Genomic DNA, 16,191 nt, shown 5'->3' with positions numbered 1-16,191 from the left:
ATTCTAGGTCATCTCACTCAGTCGACCTTTAAACCCAACCTAACTTGTGGCTTGCCCCATCACCTTATGCACTACTACCCCACAGTGGCAGGAAGTGAATCCCCAAAAACACACAAACTATACCACACATAAATAACTCCTAGCCTCTCACGCATTGGCTATTTTCTGTCCGTAACACTCAAACTGAAACTAAATAATATAAAAATGAAATAGAAATGTTTTTTTGTAAAGCGAAATAATCTTAACTAATAGAAATTAAAAACAAATGTAAAACTATAATAACCTTGTCTCTCTCTCGTGTAGGAGGCTGCCTGGGAAGTGACTGATGAGTGTATCCAGGTCATGGGAGGAATGGGCTTCATGAAGGTGAGTCTGCATCACTGGATTGTTGGGAGGGGTTATGTGTGTGTCGTACATAGAAATATAGTGCTTTATACAGGCATGAAAATTGATAGAATTTCTTACCGGTATGCAAATGCACAAAACCTTTTTTTATGGGCCTAATAGAATGACATATAGAATTCCTATTAATTCAATAATATCTCTTTTGGACCTGGAAGAAAAGATTTGTTACTTTTTTTTATACAGTATTTTTTTTTAAATGGTCATTTCACAATTTCCACCCAGATTAAGAGATGATTAAAAAACAGTGCACACTTACAAACACCTGCATATATCTCCTCCTCCCCACCACTCTCCCCACCACTCTCACCCTGTTTCCGTCATTGTATCTCTCAATACATACATTTTAAACGAACATACAGTCAGAAATTAAACACAAAAGCTCAGTTTAAAGAAAGTTAGGTCCAACCCATGGAACGTACAGTGTAATTCTGAAACAAATAGACCACCACCACCATTGTAAGAAAATCCTTGCAGCGTAATAGCTGATAAATCAGGTTCTAGATCATTTAAATATGGCCCCCATACTTTGTAGAACTGATCTGTTTTACAATGTGTTTGGGTGCCTGTATCAGTTTTACATTTAAGACACTGAGGAGAAGAGGAAGTTGGGATAAAAGCATGTCTGTGATCTGGGGATATATGCAATTTGTGTATTATTCTGAACCGGATTGCTCTAGTACGATTGCATAGAGATGCTAAAACAATATATCTCCAAATGTCCTCCCACATATCTTCATCAATAGTAACAGACAATTCTTTCTCCCACACTTGTTTCACCCTCTGTGTTGACAGTAGAAAAGGACCTTTTTAAAGCATCATAAAACAAACTTAAAGACATTTTCCTTTGTGGGGAAAAAAAGCATTAATTCAATGACGGACACATCAGGGTTGTCAATTAAGGTGGTGCTCTTCAAAATATAATGTCTTACTTGTAGAAAGAGGAAGAAGTCCTGCTTTGGGGGTCTGTATTTCTCAACCAAATGACAATAAAATCAGCAAATAAATCATTTAGTCTGCCTGTGCCCTTATTAAGTTAAAGCCAGTATCCAGAGGTTAGTTTGGACCTTCCCAAAAAACATTGAACTGATCTCCTCCATGCTTTGAATGTTAAGTGGAATGGGGTTATTGTAGTGATCCTTTACAGACTTTGAAGCTTCTGAAAAATAAAAGCTCCTGTAAGGAGTATTTAGAAAAAGAAGTCTCAATGTCTAACCAAATAGAGGAGTCATTGTTTGCGACCCAGATAAAGCCTGCAATGACCTTTTTTTTTATGTGTCATAAAGTTGATGGATCTCTCGCATAAGAGGACGAAACAGAAAAAAAATATTTAAAACTGCAGTTCCTCACAATAAAATGACGGCTCTTAATAAGGATTGTTTAAGAAGAGCAGCTCTACAACATTAAAACATTGTTTTGAGCTGTCAAACAATCAATTCAGTAGGCTCCTGTAAGCTTGCCTACCTGCGTGCTTTCGTCCACTCTAAAATAATTCCTGCAACCATACTGTACACCTGCCATTTTAATGAATGGAAGAGACAAGAGACAAGATAGTAGCTAGTAGCAGTTCAATGTTACAAAACACACAAAAAAATCTAATGAATGTAATAAATGACAAATCACTGAATTTCGTCTCAGCCACTGCATTTTGGAGCGTGTTCTACATGTTTTCAAGTCCATTCGCTCATGTTTCATGCGACTGATAAATAATAGCCTACAGTTTTTGGCATCTTTAGTTTTAACTATTGTGATCGACTGTTACGGCGTACCCACCCTATTTATTTCCAGCTTACTTTCATCCTGGTTTAATGTCTTACATAGAAATAGATTTAGATCACTACATGGACATTGTTGGTGTGTAGACATGACTATATTTATTTATTTAACTTTTTTCGAACCAGTCTTTCTCCCCAATTGTTTAGTAGCTACTATCTTGTCTCATCGTTACAAGTCCCGTACGGGCTCGGGAGAGACTAAGGTAGAAAGTCGCGCGTCCTCCGATACACAACCCAACCAAGCCGCACTGCTTCTTAACACAGCGCCATCCAACCCGGAAGCCAGCCGCACCAATGTGTCGGAGGAAACACCGTGCACCTGGCATCCTGGCATCCTGTGGCGCCCGGCCCGCCACAGGAGTCGCTGGTGCGCGATGAGACAATGATTTCCCTACCGGCCAAACCCTCCCTAACCCAGACGACGCAAGGCCAATTGAACCCAGAGTCTCTGGTGGCACAGCTGGCGCTGCAGTACAGCGCCCTTAACCACTGCGCCACCCGGGAGGCCCTGAAGACTGACATCTTATGGCTGTTTCCTGTGGTCTGTATCCAGGGCTCTGGTGTGGAGAGGGTGATGAGGGATCTTAGAATCTTCAGGATCTTTGAGGGAACCAACGACATTCTCCGACTGTTTGTGGCTCTCAACGGATTCCAGGTACACTACATGTCACCTATTTTGTCTGAACGATCATACTGTCTTTGTTTTATAAGTAGAAATAGAATTACAAGAACGGCAATCCCCATTCAAGTCACTGTCTCATGATGGGTGGGCCGGAGGCCATATTCAATCTACCCAATATATGTCCCTGTTGTAGTAATTCTATTCCTATGGCGTTTTCAATGTCGGTGTGCGATATGGAGAGTGAATGGTATTGATCTTCCTGTTGTTTCCAGGATGCAGGGAAGCACCTGAAGTCTCTACAGAAGGCTCTGAAGAACCCTCTGGGCAACGCTGGGCTGCTGGCTGGAGAGATCACCAAGAGGGCCAAGAGGTCAGTGTGTAACATGCTGTTTAAGAAGCCCACTTGTCAACACACTAGGGCTGACTCCATTTAGTCGACTAGTCGATAGTTTGGTCGACCGAGATCTCTTTAATCGAGCAGTAGCAAAAAAACAAATACCAAAAAATCTCATGTTGTACAAGACACCCGTCTGATTTGAGCTGAGTGGACTGATCCATTGTGGAGGCCGTGGGGATGGCTCAGTCCATTACTTGCTGCTGAAATTGTATCTGGATATATTACATAAGAACGATGGTGTAACACTACTAAAAAGGATATTTGAAAACAAATGCGCTTTCTTCCACGTTGGATAGTGGTCGCTGTCTGCGGTTCTGAAACACATCAGTGCGCTGTTGAATCGGTGCCTTTTCCTAGACCATGTTGCTATGTGAATACTAGCAAAGGTAACCAGCATATGGGTGTTAAGAACAATATGCGGGGGCAGCAGAATGAGGAGATGACAAGACAGCCCTTGACTTATTGTCTAAGAAAAGTGAGGAGAGACGAGACCCCAACATAATTAGGTCTATAATCAACAGTCTAACTCAGGGGTGTCAAACTCATTTCGCATCGTGGGCCACATACGGCCTAGGGAGATGTCAAGTGGGCCGGACCATTAAAATTATACCATACTCTGCTATAAATAACCAAAATATCATGTCTTTCCTTTGTTTTGGTGTAAAGAAGCACAAGAACATTAGGAAAATATTGAAATTTAATGAACTATCCTTTTACAAAACATTTCATGAAACACCTCATATTTCCTTAGACAAATGTGCAATTTACTTTTATCATTCACAAATATGCATTGCAACTCATCCCACTGATTGTACAAAGGCACACAACTTTAATTGGTACTGAAAAATATAGTAATGCACTTTAAGATTAAATGAGACTTTTAAAGAAAGGAATTTTTAAACCACTTACACATACGCATATAAAATCTAAATGTAATCCCTGCGTACACCTTACAAACTAAGGAGAGTGATTTTAAATGTGTAATGAAGAAAGTGTTCGCCTGTCCTGTAAATCTGTAAACTTCATACATGAAACATACATACACATACAATACATACTGAAAATTTATGGAGTTGTATGAACAGTAGAATTCCAACACACAACTTTTGTTTTGAAGCTGCTGACTAACATTAAAGTGCACATTTTTTAAATCACCACAGTAAGGATTCATCTTCACAGAGCTGTATTCTTTCAATGCAAACAGTATCTAAGGCAGCATTTTAAAGGTGTTAGTCTAGTTTTTCGCTGTGATGAGTCTCGTAGTGGCGTCGAATATTATATTCCTTCAATACCGAAACTTGTTGCAAACACACCAAGCACAAAGGTTTTCCGTGCATCTCTGTAAATAAATAGGACGTGGTCCATTTTTCTTTGAAAATTCTACACTCCTTATCTACTTTTCTCCGTTTGGATAACGACATTTTGGCTAATGAGGGTGTAGCGGAGAGGTAGAGACCAAGGTATTAACAACGTCGTAACAAGCAGCAGATGGCGCATTGATACCGTCTGCTGTTTTCAGTCTGTCTCAGTGATGCGGCTTGTCTTCTACTCTGATGGAAAGAGTGCGCCCCTTAGCGGATAATCCATGAATTGCAGCGAATTAAAAATATTAATTCCATGTCTTTTATGCATTTTTTCCACTTTCAAATTATCCTGCGGGCCTGATCGAACCTCCTTGGGGGCCGGTTCCGGCCCGCGGGCCGTATGTTTGACACCCCTGGTCTAACTGTTAATGTGCCGGGATTTATAAATCATATACATGTTTATATACAGTGGGGCAAAAAAGTATTTCCACTATAATTTGCAATTGAATTTTAAAAAAATCCTACAATGTGATTTTCTGGGGAAAAAAATCGAATTTTGTCTGTCATAGTTGAAGTGTACCTATGATGAAAATTACAGGCCTCTCTCATCTTTTTAAGTTGGAGAACTTGCATGATTGGTGGCTGACTAAATACATTTTTGCCCCACTGTATATATATATCTATCTACAGCAATAAGACAGATCCTGCTTCTGTTTCCTGTTTGAGTGTTTGAGCAAGGGGAACTACTACTTCAAGGTCTCAGAGCGAGTGACGTCACTGATCGAAATGCTATTAGCGTGCACCACCACTAACTAGCTAGCCATTTCACATCGGTTACACAAGCTGTAGGCTACACCTCGGTAAGCACGGACCGACACCTTTTGGTCTGTCATTTTTTGGGGGTCTCGCCTATGGAGAGTAAAATTTCCAACCAGAATAACCACCATTTGTTTGGCGAACTCCAAGGTCCTCTGATAATACTAGTCCCGTGTGAATCGACATTTTGAACTAAGTGCTGTGCATAGGCTACATGTAGGCCATTCATATAGAGTTGATCAACTTTTAGAGTGAATGCTTTTGTTTGTGTGCTTTTCAGTTGAATATTACCAAATGCATCAGTAAGAAATACTGAGCCTAATTAATGCAACCCTTGCTGTTAGATGGCAAAGCAGCATACAACTGACCTAATCACTTGGAAATGATAACTTTGTCATCCATAGCCTTAAAATGCATCTCAAGTGCACTTGCACTGTTTAGCTCACATCTGGAGGCTGGGGGGAATTTAGGACTTACTGCAGCTCGCTAAAATATCCTAATGGTTATGATCACACTTCCTCAATTCAAATATGATGGGGACACGATAGGAGAGATGGATTAGAAACTTGGGAGAAAAGCTGGAGTTCTCAGTGTGACCTGTCTGAATCATCCTCTGGAATAACAGACATTCTGGGGTAATAATAACATGACCAGCGTTCTCCAGTAATACTAGTCCTGTCTGAATCATCCTCTGGAATAACAGACATTCTGGGGTAATAATTACATGACCAGTGTTCTCCAGTAATACTAGTCCTGTCTGAATCATCCTCTGGAATAACATTCTGGACATTCTGGGGGAATAATGGACATTCTGGGGTAATATGACCAGCGTTCTCCAGTAATACTAGTCCTGTCTGAATCATCCTCTGGAATAACAGACATTCTGGGGTAATAATTACATGACCAGTGTTCTCCAGTAATACTAGTCCTGTCTGAATCATCCTCTGGAATAACAGACATTCTGGGGTAATAATTACATGACCAGTGTTCTCCAGTAATACTAGTCCTGTCTGAATCATCCTCTGGAATAACAGACATTCTGGGGTAATAATTACATGATCAGCGTTCTCCAGTAATACTAGTCCTGTCTGAATCATCCTCTGGAATAATGGACATTCTGGGGTAATAATTACATGACCAGCGTTCTCCAGTAATACTAGTCCTGTCTGAATCATCCTCTGGAATAACGGACATTCTGGGGTAATAATTACATGACCAGCGTTCTCCAGTAATACTAGTCCTGTCTGAATCATCCTCTGGAATAACGGACATTCTGGGGTAATAATTACATCAAATCAAATCACATTTTATTTGTCACATACACATGATTAGCAGATGTTAGTGCGAGTGTAGCGAAATGCTTGTGCTTCTAGTTCCGACAACTCTTGGTCGACCAATTAAAAAAATATTTTTATTTTATTTTTATATATATATATTTTTTAAATGTCCTTGGACCCTCCCTAACCATCTGTCTCTTTCTTGTTATCCAGGACGGCAGGTCTGAGCACTGGGCTCACTCTACAGGGATCAGTCCATCCGGAGTTGTCTCACAGTGGAAATCTGGTGAGAGAGATTCAAAGCTTGCATTGACCTCCGTGGCTGTATGTATCCATCTATGCCATAATGTCACCGTAAGTCTAAGACTCCCAGTTGATTGACGTCCGTATTTCTTCCAGGCTGTTAAAGCTATCGAGCACTTTGGAGTCACTGTTGAGGATATGCTGCTCAAACACGGCAAGAACATCCTCCGTGAGTATTTATAATACACTGTCAACCTACCTGAGAAGAACTAAATGTGTGAACCTGATTTTAAGGATACCCAACGAGCACATTTGGATCCTTGAAAGTTGTGGGAACGTAGGTTTTTGTTTCCCCATTGGTTCTGGGAACGAAGCCATACATTTCTTGACACTAGTAAAACAAAATGTTTTTTAAAAGCTCTGAGAATCAATAATCAGTCATGGTGTTACTTTTATTAAAAAAAGGTATTATAATAAGGAGGCTGGTCACACCTCCCACGCAGGTGAAATGGAGTGAGAGCCCCCTGTACAAAGAGTACAGGAGCATTTATTTAGTCAAGCTACCCAATGCAAGCATTTGCTGTGTGTGTGTGTGTGTGTGTGTGTGTGTGTGTGTGTGTGTGTGTGTGTGTGTGGACAACTGGGTGAAAAGGTTGCCTCAGTCTGTCGCAACTGAGTGAGGACAATATGGCCAGAATGACAGGAAGTCACTCCAGACATACTACCTCGAACAGTAGCTCAACGGTTCCCCCAAGCTGGGCAAGCAAGTGCCTTTGACTGTCGGCCCAGATGATGTATGGTCGTACTGGTCACACACACAAACTATGAATCTTTTGCCCAGAAACAGGCTCCAAACCGAACAATAGCTCTATCACTGGTGTGCAGAATTGAACACTTTTAATTTAACACGGCTCTGTCTTCAGTTAAGCTAAGAGGAACCAGTGAGTTTCTGTCAGCTCTTGACTGAGCGCCCAGATATCATGGTCATTCTACACACACAGAACAGTTAGAACAGGCCTCTTATTAATGCACATACACACTTCTCTTATCTGTCAAGTTATTTTCTTTGACAATCTCAAGCCCAATGCCTAGGCGTAAAGACGGATATTTCAGTACACAATCGTTAGTAACGTTTAACTTCAAAATGCCCTCGCAGAATGTTATGCAGAAGTACTAAATTCCCGCAGAACGTTTTCTTAACATTCTCTGAATGCTCTGAGAACATGCCTTTTTTAAAAATAGAGCCATGAGTAAACCTGTAGAAAACGTTATGCTGCTACCCGGGTATCCTGCACCATACCCTGAACGTTGTGGGAGGGTTGTATGTAAAAATAACCATAGGACAACACGCTCTGACCAAGCTCTAAGAAACATATGGTTCTCAGAACGTTATGTGCTCGCTGGGTAGTGTTTTAATGGCCAATATGGTTGTATTGTAATGTTATTTCTCCTCTCCATTGCAGATGAGCAGTTTGTGCTGAAGAGAGTGGCAGACAGTGCCATTGACCTGTATGCTATGGTTGTTGTCCTGTCCAGGTAATACGGATCCTTACTAAACAGGTTTTATTTGTAGAAATGCTGTATTAGAAGCTGTATGTTCTCTGGTGTTCTACTGTATGGCATGTTCTTTTGGTTTTGTGACCTCAACGCTGCTCTGTGGTCCACTCTTACCCAATGGGTCGTTCCACTTCAAAAAGCACAAGAAAGAGGATTTTCCACACCCACCATCTCAGATTTCTCTGAAATAACTTGTTGTTAGAAGCAAATTGGATTGGCATTCCTGCATCATTATTCTGTTGAAATGTAGTCGGATCGCTGAGAAATTTAACGGAAAATTCCACCCCAAAAATCTATATTTTGTTATTTGTTTCATTAGTCCCGAAATGTTTTGCATGTCATCCATCAAGATCTGCAGCATCATACCAGCTGAATTTCTGTATTTTTGAAAGGTATAGATCTTTATTGCTGACATGCAAAACGTTTTGGGACGACATCAACAATTGACTAATGAAATAAATACCAAAATATAGTTTTGGTGTGGAATTTTCCTTTAGGCTGTTTAAGTGCTTCCAAATCGGCCATTTTTTAATTTATAGGAATCCAATAATATTCGGTAAATATAATACCTAACATCCGATTTGGACAGCTTTTTTTCTAACAATGAGTTAGACGAGGAATCGCGCCACACCTCTGCCAATCCCACCCCAACAACGAGTATGTAGTATCAGTTCTCTGTGTCTGACATGTAGTATGGAGCTGTGGCTCAAGAGTATTGTTTCTTCATCCTATGTAATGTATTCTCAGTGAATTTATTTTTCTGTTCAGAGAAATTAGTCGTCAAATTTTATTTGTCACATTTGCTGAATTTCAATGAAATATTTGCTTATGAGCCCTTCCAAACTATGCAGAGTAAAAAAATAAATAAAAATAGTAACGAGGAATAAAATGCACAATAATGGAACTATATACAAGGAGTGCCAGATCAATGTGGAGCTATATACAGGGAGTACCAGACCAATGTGGAGCTATATACAGGGATAAGAGCGTCTGCTAAATGACTTAAATTAGTACCAGATCGATGTGGAGCTACATACAGGGAGTACCAGACCAATGTGGAGCTATATACAGGGAACACCAGTACCAGATCAATGTGGAGCTATATACAGGGAACACCAGTACCAGATCAATGTGGAGCTACATACAGGGAGTACCAGATCAATACCTAGGTTTACCTCCACTGTATTCACATCCTACCATACCTTTGTCTGTACATTATACCTTGAAGCTATTTTATCGCCCCCAGAAACCTCTTTTTACTCTCCGTTCTAGACTACCAATTCTCATAGCTTTTAGCCGTACCCTTATCCTACTCCTCCTCTGTTCCTCTGGCGATGTAAAGGTGAATCCAGGCCTTGCAGTGCCTCGCTCCACTCCTATTCCCCAGGTGCTCTCTTTTGATGACTTCTGTAACCGTAATAGCCTTGGTTTCATTCATGTCAACATTAGAAGCCTCCTCCCTAAGTTTGTTTTATTCACTGCTTTAGCACACTCTGCCAACCTGGATGTTCTAGCCGTGTCTGAATCCTGGCTTAGGGAGACCACCAAAAATTCTCAAATTTTCATCCCTAACTACAACATTTTCAGACAAGATAGGCAACGGCCAAAGGGGGCGGTGTTGCAATCTACTGCAGAGTTCTGTCCTACTATCCAGGTCTGTACCCAAACAATTTGAACTCCTACTTTTAAAAATCCACCTCTCTAAAAACAAGTCTCTCACCGTTGCCGCATGCTATAGACCACCCTCTGCCCCCAGCTGTGCTCTGGACACCATATGTGAACTGATTGCCCCCCCATCGATCTTCAGAGCTCGTGCTGCTAGGCGACCTAAACTGGAACATGCTTAAACACCCCAGCCATCCTACAATCTAAGCTTGATGCCCTCAATCTCACACAAATTATCAATGAACCTACCAGGTACCACCCCAAAGCCGTAAACACAGACACCCTCATAGATATCATCCTAACCCACTTGCCCTCTAAATACACTGGGCTAGACAATTTGGACCCTTCTAAAATGATCTGCCGAAATTGTTGCCACCCCTATTACTAGCCTGTTCAACCCCACTTTCGCGCCATCTGAGATTCCCAAAGATTGGAAAGCAGCTGCGGTCATCCCCCTCTTCAAAGGGGACACACACTCTTGACCCAAACTGCTACAGACTTATATCTATCCTACCCTGCCTTTCTAAGGTCTTCGAAAGCCAAGTCAACAAACAGATTACCGACCATTTCGAATCCCACCATACCTTCTCCGTGTGCACCTCAGCCACGCTCAAGGTCCTAAACGATATCTTAACCGCCATCGATAAGAGACAATACTGTGCGGCCGTATTCATTGACCTGGCCAGGGCTTTCGACTCTGTCAATCACCACATCCTCATCGGCAGACTCGACAGCCTTGGTTTCTCAAATGATTGCCTCGCCTTGTTCACCAACTACTTCTCTGATAGAGTTCAGTGTGTCAAATCAGAGGGTCCGGGCCTCTGGCAGTCTTATGGGGGTGCCACAGGGTTCAATTCTTGGACCGACTCTTCTCTGTATTCATCAATGATGTCGCTCTTGCTGCTGGTGATACTCTGATCCACCTCTATGCAGACGACACCATTCTGTATACTTCTGGCCCTTCTTTGGACACTTAACAACCCTCCAGGCGAGCTTCAATGCCATACAACTCTCCTTCCGTGGCCTCCAATTGCTTTTGAATACAAGTAAAACTAAATGCATGCTCTTCAACCGATCGCTGCCTGCATCTGCCCGCCTGTCCAACATCACTACTCTGGACGTCTCTGACTTAGAATATGTGGACAACTACAAATACCTAGGTGTCTGGTGAGTCGAAGGAGAGTTTACAGTCTAACATCTCCAATCCGAAGTTAAATCTAGAATTTGCTTTATCTTGGCCAGGTTGCAATTGTAAATGAGAACTTGTTCTCAACTTGCCTACCTGGTTAAATAAAGGTGAAAATGTTAAATATTCAGCCACAAGGGCATTATTGATGTTGGGCGATTAGGCCCAGTCAGTGTTCCAATACATTCCAAAGGTGTTCGATTGGGTTGAGGTCAACACTATGTAGGCCTGTCAAGTTCTTCCATGCCGATCTCGACAAACCAAATTTTCTCTATGGACCTCGCTTGTGCACGGGGGCATTGTCATGCTGAAACAGGAAAGAGCCTTCCCCAAACTGTTGCCACAAAGTTAGAAGCACAGAAAGGTCTAGAATGTCGTGAAAAGGAAATCTTAAGGGGCCAAGCCCAAACCATGAGGAACAGCCCCAGACCGTTATTCCTCCACCAAACTTTACAGTTGGCACTATGTATTGGGGCAGGTTGCGTTCTCCTGGCATCCCACAAACCCAGATTCGCACTGCCAGATGGTGAAGCATGATTCATCACTCCAGAGAACGTGTTTCCGCTGCTCCAGAGTCCAATGGCGGCAAGCTTTACACTACTCCAGTCTACACTTGTCATTGCGCATAGTGATCTTAAGTCTTGTGTGCAGCTGCTCGGCCATGGAAACCTATCTCATGAAGCTCCCGACGAACAGTTCTTGTGCTGACGTTGCTTCTAGAGGAAGTTTGGAACTCTAGTGAGTATTGCAACCGAGGACAAAATATTATGTAGACGATTTTTACGAGCTACACGCTTCAGCACTCAGTGGTCCGTTCTGTGAGCTTGTGTGGCCTACCACTTCACGGCTGAGCCGTTGTTTCTCCTTGACATTTCCACTTCATAATAACAGCACTTACAGTTGGCCGGGGACAGCACTAGCAGGGCAGAAATTTGAGGAACTGACTTGTTGGAAAGGTGGCATCCTATGATGGTGCCACGTTGAAAGTCAATGAACTCTTCGGTAAGGCTATACTACTGCCATTGTTTGTCTATGAAGATTGCATGGCTGTTTGCTTGATTTTATACACCTGTCAGCAACGGGTTTGGCTGAAATGGCTGAATCCACTCATTTGAAGGGGGGTCGAATTACTTTTGTATATACAGTGCATTCGGAGTATTCAGACCCCTTGACTTTTCCCACATTTTGTTACATTACAGCCTTGTTCAACAATTTCTTAAATTATTTTTGTCACTCATCAATCTATACACAATACACCACGATGACAAATCAAAAATAGGATTTTAGACATTTTTGCACATTTTTATGTAAAAAAAAAACTACTTTGTTTACCCTACTTTGTTGAAGCACCTTTGGCATCAATTACAGCCTCGAGTCGACTTCTTGGGTATGACGCTACATGGTTGGCACTGTATTTGGGGAGTTTCTCCCATTCTCTGCATATCCTTGCAAGCTCTGTCAGGTTGGATGGGGAGCTTCACTGCACAGCTAGTTTCATGTCTCTTCAGAGATGCTTGAGTCTCTGCTCTGGCTGAGCCACTCAAAGACATTCAGAGACTTGTCCCGAAGCCACTCATGCATTGTCTTGGCTGTGTGCTTAGGGTCGTTGTTCTTTTGGAAGGTGAACCTTTGCCCCAGTCTGAGGTCCTGAATGCTCTGGAGCAGGTTTTCATTAAGTATCTCACTGTACTTTGTTCCGTTCATCTTTCCCTTGATCCTGACTAGTCTCCTAGTCCCTGCCGCTGAAAAACATTCCCACAGCATGATGCTGCCACCACGCTTCACTGTAGAGATGGTGCCAGGCTTCCTCCAGATGTGACCCATGGCATTCAGGCCAAAGAGCACAATCTTGGTTTCATCAAACCAGAGACTTGTTTCTATAGTTAGTCTTGAGGTGCCTTTTGGCAAACTCCAAGCAGGCGGTCGGTCATGTGCTTGATTGATAGAGTGCTGCAGATATGGTTGTCCTTATGGAACGGTCTCCAATCTCCACAGAGGACCTCGAGAGCTTTGTTAGAATGACCATTGGGTTCTTGGTCACCTCCCTGACCTAGGCCCTTCTCCCCTGATTTCTCAGTTTGGTGGCCAGCTCTAGGAAGAATCTTGGTGGTTCCAGACTTTTTCCATTTTAAGAATGATTGAGGCCACTGTGTTCTTGGGGACCTTCAATGCTGCAGAAACGTTTTGGTACCCTTCCGAGGCAAAATCCTGTCGTGGAGCTCAACAGACATTCCTGCGAACCACATGGCTTGGTTTTGCACTGTCAACTGTGGCTTGGTCATGCACTGTCAACTGTGGGACCTTTTTATATAGACTAGTGTATGCCTTTCCAAATCATGTCCAATCAATTGAATTCATGGGTGGACTTTCAAGGATGATCAATGAAAACATGATGCACCTGAGCTCAAAGGGTCTGAGTACTTATGTAAATGGACATTTCAAAAAAAAAAAAAACTGTTTTCGCTTTGTCATTATGGGATATTGTGTGTAGATGAGTTTAAAAACATAATATATATATTTAACTCATTTTAGATTAAGGCTGTAATGTAACAAAAAGTGAAGGGGTCTGAATACTTTTTGAATGCGCTGCATAGTGTATGACGGAGACCCGTGCTTTGGTTTTGTTGGAAACTATTTCAAAATATAGCTTTTTAGCATTTGTGGTACAAATCCAATGCGAGTCAATGGTACATATATTAGCAGTTACGATTCGTGTTCAAATCCTCCTAAAGTAACTAAATTATGCTACTTAGATGATTTGTATATGAAGCGGGAAATGCTAATATAAACCATTGACTTGTATTGGATTTGTGCCACAAGTGTTAAAATGTTAGCATTTGAAACAGTGGCCAGGAAAACATCACCAAAGCTTGGGTTGCTGTCATACCTTGTCCATAGACTAAGGAAACCAATATGTTGTTTTGTAATTTGAGTAAACTATCCCGTTAACGTTGAGGGGGGGAACAGAACCATCTAGACGTCAGAACCTGGTAATATCAGGATGTAGGATGGGAATTAAACCTAAACTTCAATGACAGATTTCTCCAAACAGGATAAAAAACAAACATAAAAGAAGAATGAATGCATTACTTAGGATGACTAAACAATACATTATATGAATCCTATAAATTAAAATGGGCAATTTTAGATTGAATCAATTAGCTTAGATTCTCAGAAATGTTGTTTCAAGAATGCTAATCTATTCTGTTTTCTAACTACAGAAACTATTTCAGAACAATATGAGATGGTGGGTTTGGAACGACCCCAGTAGAAATATAGGTTGACATTTGTGTAACATGCTATATTCTGTGAAAAAGATGAAAGCATGAATTGGAATGATATCTCCTTCTCTCTTTCAGGGCTTCCCGCTCTCTGAGCCAGGGTCATGCCTCTGCCCAGCATGAGAAGATCCTGTGTGAAACCTGGTGTATCGAGGTAAGTGTCACTCACTCACTCACACACTCTCACACTCACACACTCACACACTCACACACTCACACACTCACACACTCACACACTCACACACTCTCACACTCTCACACTCTCACACTCTCACACTCTCACACTCTCTCACACACACACACACACACACACACAGCTCTGGAAAAATTAAGAGACCACTGCAAAATGATAAATTTCTCTAGTTTTACTATTTATAGTGTTTGGGTAAAATTAATTTTTTTGTTTTATTCCATAAACTACTGACAACATTTCTCCCAAATTCCAAATAGAAATATTGTCATTTAGAGCATTTATTTGCAGAAAATGACAACTGGTTAAAATAACAAAAAAAATGTGCAGTGTTGTCAGACCTTGAATAATGCAAAGAAAATCATTTAATATTCATTTTTAAACAACACAATACTAATGTTTTAACTTAGGAAGAGTTCAGAAATCAATATTTGGTGGAATAACCCTGATTTTTCAATCACAGTTTTCATGTGTCTTGGCACGCTCTACACCAGTCTTTCACATTTGATTTTGGGAGACTTTAGGCCACACAAATTCAAGCAGCTCGGCTTGTGACCATCCATCTTCCTCTTGATCACATTCCAGAGGTTTTCAATGGGGTTCAGGTCTGGAGATTGGGCTGGCCATGACAGGGTCTTGATCTGGTGGTCCTCCATCCACACCATGATTGACCTGGCTGTGTGGCATGGAGCATTGTCCTGTTGGAAAAACCAATCCTCAGAGTTGTGGGATATTGGCAGAGCAGAAGGAAGCAAAGACAAATCTGCCCAATTCCAGCCTTGCTGAAGCACCCCCAGATCATCATCGATCCTCCAGCAAATGTCACATTGAGTGCGAGACCTGGAGAGGCCTACAAGCCAGGGTGTCTCGCTCCCACTGCAACATTTGGTGGAGGAGCGGTGAAGAGGACAAGTACATGAGTGCCTAGTTTGAGAAACATACGCCTCACAAGTCCTCAACTGGCAGCTTCATTAAATAGTACTGGCAAAACACATATCAGTCTCAACGTCAACAGTGAAGAGGCGACTCCGGGATGCTGGCCTTCTAGGCAGAGTTGCAAAGAGAAATCCATTTCGCAGACTGGCCAATAAAAAGAAAAGATTAAGATAGACAGAGGAACTCTGCCTAGAAGGCCAGCGTCCTGGAGTCGCCTCTTCACTGTTGACGTTGAGACGGGTGTTTTGCAGGTACTGTTTAATGAAGCTGCCAGTTGAGGACTTGTGAGGCATCTGTTTCTCAAATTAGACAGTCTAATGTACTTGTCCTCTTGCTCAGTTGTGCACTGGGGCCTCCCACTCCTATTTATATTCTGGTTAGAACCAGTTTAAGCTGTTCTGTGAAGGGAGTAAAACACAGCGTTGTTCGAGATCTTCAGTTTCTTGGCAATTTCTCACATGGAATAGCCTTCATTTCTCAGAACAAGAATGGACTGAGTTTCGAAAGAAAATTATTTGTTTTTGGCCATCTTAAGCCTGT

At 41.8% G+C, this 16,191-nt stretch overlaps 1 protein-coding gene across 1 annotated transcript in view; it reads left to right on the top strand.

Annotated features, from left to right (window-relative positions):
• acadvl (acyl-CoA dehydrogenase very long chain) overlaps nucleotides 1–16,191 on the top strand; it is a 39,519-nt gene that overhangs the window by 14,914 nt on the left and 8,414 nt on the right. The window contains exons 13-19 of the mRNA XM_052491722.1: nucleotides 304–366; nucleotides 2,731–2,832; nucleotides 3,072–3,169; nucleotides 6,807–6,879; nucleotides 6,993–7,065; nucleotides 8,300–8,372; nucleotides 14,604–14,679. Of these exons, the coding sequence (XP_052347682.1) occupies nucleotides 304–366; nucleotides 2,731–2,832; nucleotides 3,072–3,169; nucleotides 6,807–6,879; nucleotides 6,993–7,065; nucleotides 8,300–8,372; nucleotides 14,604–14,679 (558 nt within the window). The remainder of the gene's footprint in view (nucleotides 1–303; nucleotides 367–2,730; nucleotides 2,833–3,071; nucleotides 3,170–6,806; nucleotides 6,880–6,992; nucleotides 7,066–8,299; nucleotides 8,373–14,603; nucleotides 14,680–16,191) is intronic.

The sequence above is a fragment of the Oncorhynchus keta genome, chromosome 33 (genome assembly GCF_023373465.1).
Source record: "Oncorhynchus keta strain PuntledgeMale-10-30-2019 chromosome 33, Oket_V2, whole genome shotgun sequence".
NCBI classification, from domain to species: Eukaryota; Metazoa; Chordata; class Actinopteri; order Salmoniformes; family Salmonidae; genus Oncorhynchus; species Oncorhynchus keta.
The sequence above is the reverse complement of the archived record's forward strand: the minus strand, read 5'-3'. Positions and strand labels throughout refer to the sequence as shown.